This window comes from Labrus bergylta, chromosome 13 (genome assembly GCF_963930695.1).
Source record: "Labrus bergylta chromosome 13, fLabBer1.1, whole genome shotgun sequence".
Classification (NCBI taxonomy): Eukaryota; Metazoa; Chordata; class Actinopteri; order Labriformes; family Labridae; genus Labrus; species Labrus bergylta.
Window position 1 is genome coordinate 9,254,770 of NC_089207.1, and position 8,585 is coordinate 9,263,354.

The 8,585-nt window shown below is 39.1% G+C and overlaps 1 protein-coding gene across 1 annotated transcript; it reads left to right on the top strand.

The window, feature by feature from the left end:
• The first annotated feature begins 535 nt into the window (after window positions 1–535).
• On the top strand, window positions 536–8,585 carry arl5a (ADP-ribosylation factor-like 5A). Its single transcript, XM_020649180.3, has 6 exons — window positions 536–904; window positions 6,452–6,512; window positions 6,637–6,784; window positions 7,383–7,466; window positions 7,558–7,709; window positions 7,927–8,585. The coding sequence occupies exons 1-6, from the start codon at window positions 859–861 to the stop codon at window positions 7,973–7,975; spliced, it is 540 nt and encodes a 179-aa protein (XP_020504836.2). The 5' UTR covers window positions 536–858; the 3' UTR covers window positions 7,976–8,585.

Below are 8,585 nucleotides of genomic sequence, written 5' to 3' on the forward strand. Positions count from 1 at the left end.
CTGTTATCTGTTCAAAAGAATATACACAACTTTCATTTATCTTATTTCTTCATGCGCCTTTTTAATACAGACTGATATAACTTCAGATGTAGTAAAATATTTTCTTCATGATGAATCTACTTTTTAGCATTTTAGCTTTAATAAAAGTCTGCTTGAAACTTGTTGCAGATGAAGTTGAAATTCGACTAATCTAATTTACATATTACAACTAAATGTTTTACATTTTTTTTAAATAAACAAAATCTAATATTGCAGCTAGATAATGTCAAATTCCCAAATAAATGCAGTATAATCATTCTGTGAATATTTTCTTTTATCCCTATTTAAAATGGAAATTTACAAATAATTATCCTGTAAATAGTAAACCTATTTTCTAAACCGCAAATCACTTACTTAATGTCTTTAATTTTAAAAAAATATTTGCACATAAATATACAATTTTAGAATAGATACATATTTGATTTATTGCTCTCACTTACTCACCGAGTTCATAATACTGCCAACAAGACAGTGATAGTACGCATGCGCAGCATTGACAGCTAACAAGCGCAGCGCGTTCACCACAACAGCCAGCTGATTCTAACCACCTAACCAGCCACAGTGGTTTACGTTTTGGTTTTGCTTTCGGCAGTACTTTCCACTTCTCGACCTTAATTTACAACGTATGGTACAGACATTAACACGACTAGTTCACACAAGTATGGCGGTTGTTCTAAAAAGCTTTAACGGCTTTTCGTCGGTGTAGTCGACCGACTAGCCAGCTGGGTAAAGTTGATAGCACTGAGTAGCATCAACGCTGGCTAGCTGAGTTACAGCGGATTCCTACAAGCTGGCATCAAAAAACTATCACCGTCAGCCATGGGGATACTATTCACGAAGCTGTGGAGGCTTTTTAATCATCAAGGTAAGACTTGGTCGTGGCTCATTTATCGTCAAACTGTCGAAGAAATTGTTGCTAAGGGGGCTAGGTGGTCAGGGGAAGGCCCCCTTTAAAAGACTGGACTGGCACATTGATTGCAGCCTGGGAGCTTACTTATTGTATTTTTTATCATATTTTCGAGCACTTTTCGGGTTTATACGGTTTATTTTTCTGCGCTTATTCTGTAACGTACATATCTCAGTTTGATAGTCTAACAGAGTGTCGTTTTCTGTTTTCTATTAGATTATTTATGTTCTCTGGGCTCGGAGGGAAGGTTAGGTGACACCACGTCGGTTCCCCCATGATACTGATCTTGAATCAGTTCAACAGATTGTGAAAGCTCTGTAACAGGAGCCCCCCCCTCCACCACGTATGGGTCAGCGTTTAGCTCTGTTCACCGGTGTTATTATGGCTGTGATAGCTACACAAACAAGAGCCCGCTGAAGGCAGCCACATCAGCAGATTGTGCGGGCCAATAAGGATCAATGAATGACTTCAGAGTGAATCACTTTGTCTTTGTATTGCCACCGTAATCACTTCAACCTGTCAGGGAAGTGTCACGAGTTACAGGTGAACCGAGCATCCATTCACACATGACTTGGATCTCTAAAGTCTAGACACCCGCATCTGTCCTTTCAGGTGTTAGTTTACATTACTAACAGTACTGTAGTGTAGATCATTAAGGTCATGTATACTGTACATTCATATAACAAGGCTCATTATACCTTTGTTCAGAGCGTGTAATTGCTCTGGTGCAGTGACGACATTACACTGCATTGTACATTAAGAGCCATTCAACCAGACATACAAGTTTGTTAACTGTTAACATGGCCAACTTTCTTTGGAATCATACTTTTGCAGCTTTGTCTCTTGTCAAAAGTTTGCTCTTGGTAGACCAAATGAGACACCAGGCTAAATGTGGCAAAATGTGATAAACATGTTTTACAATTTGCTCAAAAATCTTAATCTGTTTAATTAATGATCTATTAAAATTAATATTTTCAAATAGATTAAAAAAAAAAAAAAAGCCTTAGTATAGGTTGTAGGTGTATTGAATTCCTATCAGGTTGATGTGGGCCTATCACAGAAATATTGATATATGCATTTGTTTTTCAGACATTCCCTGATATATAAACTTTTATTACAGAATGTATATTGCAGGAAACAATGCGATTCATCATGCTGTTTTATTCAGCAGAGTAGGCTCTACAGTAAGTAAACTATAACAATCCCTTCAGCTCTGTCGGCACCACATCTTAGCCAACAGTGGACCGCTCTGACTGCGATTGTCTGATACTGTAATAATTTACGTATTCTTGAAACAAATTGATTTTTATTATTTTTTAAAGATTTTATTGTGCCTTTAATGGAGAGATCGGACAGTAGATAGAGTCAGAAGTCAGAGAGAGAGAGAGAGACAGAGAGAGAGTAGGGAATGACGTGGGAAAGGAGCCACAGGTTGGATTTGAACCCGGGCCGTCCGCTTGGAGGACTACAGCCTCAGTACATGGGACGCACGCTCTAACCACTGCGCCACTAGCACCCCACAAATTGATTTTTTTAAGAAAGCACTTTAACCTCCGAGGCGAGAACCTTTGCAGACACATTATTGTGTGATCTTGATAAAAAGATATATCTTTATTTAAGCTTTAAAAAAATGCAGGTATATTCATACCCATACCCCTGAATTTTAAAATCAGAGTTATCCATCATAGTTTAGGGTCTGAAAATGATTGTAACTTACAGGCTAACCAACAAAAATCTAATTTCACCTTTAAGTGTTTCACTTACCGCCTTTAACTACTCTCTCACTTAATTATGGCAAAATCTGTTAGAAGCTTCTGTTGCCATCGTTCCTTTGGATCCAAACGTCGCCCTGTTTATGCTCATTTGGGAGCTGAACAGTTGTTTTATTTGATAGGGACAGATACAATATATATAGACAACCTGGAAACAGCAATCCAATGCAAGTTTCATACTGTTTAACGGATGCTAATTTGTCCCTAGAAGAGCTTTTGTGTCAGTGTGCGGACCTTTCTCCTTTTTCTGCAGTTTATAATATTTTTGTCCTGACATGTATGCATTTTGCTTACATGTGCGCTCGCTAGTTTTTTTTCTCTGCGCCTTCCTCTCTTGGATCATCTTTACTCTCTGCTCTGTTTTGCTTTCATCTATCATGTCAGTGGACTGTGTGAGGCTTTCATTGTAACCATTGGATCCAGCCCCAGCTACAATTCCAAGTCCCAGGAAGCCTAACCACAGCGCTCCCCATCGGATCAATTCAGCCCATTTGAAAACAACTATTGTTCATTCACAGTGGGGAGCACATGTGATTATTTCACGCTTAGTTTTCTATATTCTGAGCAGTTTTATGTTCAAAAAGCCTCATGGCAGTGGTTCTGAAAATCATATTAAACATTGTCGTCAAGTCTTGTTGCAGACTACACTTGAACTCACAGTTATTTTAACAACTTACAATGTATATCCATTTTCTAAAACATTTGTAGTGGAGGGTAAAAGTACAGCCTAAAGCGTACACCACACATTTGGTGACATTTTGGTAGCTCTATATATGATAAAACAAATTCACCCGAGAACTATTTCCCCCTTTCTTTATTTAGAATATGGTTGAGTAATTAATAGCAAATAATCAGTTTCACTTTCACCCTTGTTGCCAAAAAATAAATAACTAAATAAATAACCATGGCCATATTACACTATTTTCTTACATTTCTTAAATCAAGCCATGCAGTAAATAGGGAGAATTATCGTCAAAACAATCACAACGTCGCTGTTTAAGACCTACTTTTGGTTGTGAGATGAAACACCTGTAGTTACTGTGCTGCCCACATCTAGTACATGTATATTTAGGCAGGATCTATGCAAACTTGCACCTGCATGACCCTTTTACTCTCGACATGTTGTTTTTGCTCAAATGCCTTCTGATGTCTACAGTCTTATGTTTTTGACTGCATGTTATGTCTATGTATGCTGGCTGTTTTTTTTCTGCTTTGAAATCTGAAAGATTAGGCCCAGACTTCTGTTTGCAACTGCTCTCACTTCCTCAGATAAATTAAGCTTTCAGTTGTTGTTCTTTTGTACCCTCAAAGACATACTGAAAGTGGTAAATATGTGGTAATGTACAGGCAAGGTTCACACTAGCGTTTGATTTTCTGTAAATCTTTTTAATGTTCGGTGTGTAAACCACACAGGACAGCGAGGGGATTTTGTCACGTTTCGTAGAAAGTCTTGTACTTTGCAAAAAGATTCAGTTAAAGTAATCTATTTGTGGGACTACCTTTCTTATTTATTCAGAATCCTTTTAAGAGAGACCTTATGGGGCACATCTTCTGAATCATCTCATTGTATTACATTTTATGTGTTAAAGGCTCGAGTGAACCACTGCCCTTTTCTTTAATCTTACGCTGTGAATCAGTTTCACACCCCTGTTGAACAATGGTCTGCTCTTGTCTTCACACACTAATGCCTAAAGATTATGGAAAATAAGATAATCCTTTAGTCATCTCACAACGGAAAAAATTACAGTATACTATACCATCGGTTAACTCCAAGCCCACAAACTAAAACAAAAGAGGCAGTGCCAGAAAGTACTTTTCAGCAGGAGATCTGATAATTGTGTGCTTTGTTAGAGCTGAAGATAAATCTGATACATTTCTTTTTTGATATTAGACAAACTGAAGACAAATGCTGGCCTCATCTGTTTTCTGTCGTGCTCTGTTTTTGAGAAAAGACCTTCTCCATGCAAAAAAAAGATAATAACCGCAACATTTCTGCCCTACTTGCATTTTTTTTAAGTATGAATGTGTGAAAAAATAGAAACCGCACACATTGTGCACATCTGTAGGCTGACAAACTTTGTGATGGTAGCTGTTGTCAGTCTTCTAAACTGTTCAGGATGATAAACATTTATACATGAAAATGATAATTCTTTAGCATTTAGTAGCAACAATACATAACCGTAAAATACTAAAATGTGTCAGAAGCCACACTTTCTAACAACTCAAATAGATATAGAATTGATCGATAATGCATTTAAAAAAATGTACATCTCCCTGGCTAAGAAACATATTTAGAGAACATGAAAATTATCAAAACTTCACAACCAATTTTAACATAGATTGTATCTACACCATACTAAGAACATTAAATGATGCTGTGTGTGCTGTGCTCACAGAGGGTCAGGGGGCAGAGCAGGAGGGCAGTGCGCACACACATGAAATATGGGCGGTGCTAGGTGACCGAAAAGATAGCCGGGAAAATAGCTACTTTTTGGATGCACAATGTAGGTTATATGTGCACTATTCAGTAGAAAGCGCTGGCCTTTCTTCTGCGGAGGAGGAGGAGATGAGCAGCAGAGAAGAAGAGGGTGTGGGTTCATGAAATCCTCAGGGCACGAAAGGATTTGGGGGAGTTTAGGCTCGTCCAGGAGCTGCAGCTCTATAAAGAACGCTTAATGAGCAAAGCACACATTTCTGCTGCTTTTTTAAACACGCCTGGTACACCCAAACTGTTGAACATGTCTTTCCAAACAAGAGCTTTCTCGCTGATGTCCCGGCAGGTCTTTAAACTCGTGTTAAAAGAGCTCAGCAAAGTGGGACCCTGTTTGTTTGTTCTGTTCTGTCCTCCTATTGGACGCATCTAGGTGTCGTAACAGAGGTTGGAGCCTGAGTTGAAAAAAGTTTGACATTCACTCAGCACCACGCATAGATGGCAAGTGCCACCTTGTGCTGCGATCAACACATGGACAATGAATGGGTGTGAGAGCAATGTGCAGCTCCCACTGCATCCTATCTGTATCTGCACCTGAGTGAAAGAAGGGAACAGAAAAAAGATGAGCAGATTAAAGTTGTTTGTCACAAAAACAAAACAAAAGTTAGAGAAAAAAGTACAATTACAATCCTAAATTACTTAAAAAAAGGTTGGGCCCGGCTATTCTGTTTTCTTTGTCGACATATGAAAGGAGTTGAAAGATTCTGAGTTATGTTGCAAAAGATTTCCACAACAGTAACCAGAGCTTTGATTTTGTCCTTGCACACGCTGAAGGACATCTTGTCACTTTGGTGTACCGACAGGGAGACAGCATTCATCCTGGCTGTCACATCTTGTTCATCTTTTTCATAGGTACAGTCTCTTTGTATTTGTAAGAAAGATGTATGCCCAGATCTCCACAGCTGCTGCTCCGTTCAGCCTGATCGTACAAGCTTCTTTAGGACCACCCACTAAGTCATCTGTAGCAGTGAAAGCAGCGCTGTTCACAGCACCACAATGTCTCACTCATACCCGATGCACCAAGCAGCTACACAATTTGGAAGTGAAGGATAATGCTGAACACAAAAGAACCGTTGTTTGAATCGCTCAATGCAGTTCCACATCAAAAGACATCTTTTAAACAGATTTTTTGGCCGAGTTTACATCAGAGTCATACATCAGTCAGTCACTAGCACTTAGCCCACATATTGATGTCACTGTTTGCTCTGTGAATTCATTCGAAGTGTCTTTATTGCCTTTCAGAGCACAAAGTTATTATTGTGGGACTGGACAATGCTGGCAAGACCACCATTCTTTACCAGTTGTAAGTATTCAAACTACACACTTTCACTTAGCCTCTATTAAATGCCCTCACTAATTTATCATCCATTTAATGTGTAATGAAAGAGTAATATTAGGTTTTATTTTAATGTTTTTGTGTGTTATAGTTCAATGAACGAGGTGGTACACACCTCTCCGACAATTGGAAGCAACGTGGAAGAGATTGTGGTAAACAACACCCATTTTCTGATGTGGGACATTGGGGGCCAGGAGTCTCTTAGGTCATCGTGGAATACATACTACACGAACACAGAGGTAACAGTTACAGCTGTTTCTCAGCTTAGCTGGAATAACATCAGTGAATTTACCAGGATGAAATATGTTGCATATGTTATTGCAGATATGTTGAGCAACATGCTAAAGAAATAACAGTTACTGCAGATATAGTGCATGTTTACCAATAGGTGTGGAGAAATCTCAGTGCAGAAAATGCAAGAGTAAGTTATAGAATAGAGTAAGTTATAGAATAGAATTACTTTATTGATTCCAAACTGGGAAAAAGTTAGAGGCAATGCAGAGGTCAATTTAAGTTAAAGCAGAAGCTGTGTAACCGTTACTTAGTATCCTCACCTAATTTTGACTAGTTCATTATCAGATTCCAAAATGTAAAAGTCACTCAATGCTTATCTTTCTTATCAACCAAAACAATTTTTCAAAGTGTACAAAAAATGTCTTTGTGAAAAAATATGAATTTTCCCTATTTTCTGTCACAGCAAAAAATATTGTTTCTGTTTTTGGAAGAATCTCACATCATAATGCAGTCAAGTGTGACTATAGTCCTCCATATTGACAAAGTTTGGACGTAGTTTTATTTTACTAATCAGCTTTGTTCCCTCTTCTTTTTCTTTCCTAGTTTGTTATTGTTGTGGTAGACAGCACAGACAGAGAAAGGATCTCAGTGACCAAAGAGGAGCTCTACAGAATGCTAGCACATGAAGTGAGTGACAACAGTTTCTGTATTACATTATTATTATTATATTTGAAAGAGTCTACATTTCTCTCTTCTTTTGTCTCTATCTGCCCTTTAGGATTTAAGAAAGGCAGGATTGTTGATCTTTGCCAACAAGCAGGACGTGAAGGGTTGCATGTCTGTGGCTGAGATCTCCCAGAGCCTCCAGCTTACCTCTGTGAAAGACCACCAGTGGCACATCCAGGCCTGCTGCGCCCTCACTGGGGAGGGGTAAGAACTGCATTTACTACACATCCTGTTAAAAATGAAACTTGTTCATGCAAATTCAGTGCACTTACATTGTGCTTTTTTTTTAGGAAAGGTGTTACTTCCATTTTAGTTCGATAACAGTTGACATATAAAACCTAAATCTTAATGCCTGTGTTTCTGCTCTTGTCCTCCTCTCCTCCACATCCCCATTCCTCTCCATCGTCTTGTTTACCTCCAGGTTGTGCCAGGGTCTCGAGTGGATGATGTCACGGCTGCGTGTGAGATGATGACCTTGGACTTTGATCCAGAGTGCGCCCTTTCTTTGTTTTCTCAGCCTCCAGACATGAGCTTGAAACAAGTGTGAGGGGGTCGGGTCAGTTTGTGGATGGCTGTTCTCCTCATTCCTGTGATGCTGACGTGGGCAGGCTGCTGCCGGGGACTTTATATTCTTCTGTGATAATTTATTTTACAAAAGACGTCTACGAACAAAAAAAACAAAAACGTGACCTTTCCAGAAGAACATTGGACTACACAAGAGACTCAAATTTATTTAAACTGATATTTCTTGCACGGTTTTCTTTACAGCATTACACAGAAGTCAGCAAAGTGTCTGACTTGGAACTGTACTTGGACTCCTTCTTCTTCGGCTGTGTGTGAGTCTTGCCCACCGTGGCCTTGCAGTATTGCCGGACTGGCTGTGGCGGTTTTTAATGCCCCTCCCTGTGTGTACAGTCCAGTATTCTCTTAACGTGGTGCCTGCAGCAGAATGTTCAAGCTATGATGGTTGATGGTGACTGAAAGCTGCAGAAAGGGGGGCAAAATCATAATATGCCCCCTTCCCTTCAGTCTCTATGAATAATCAGTGAAATAAAAGTGTTTTTATCTGTTTCAGGTGAA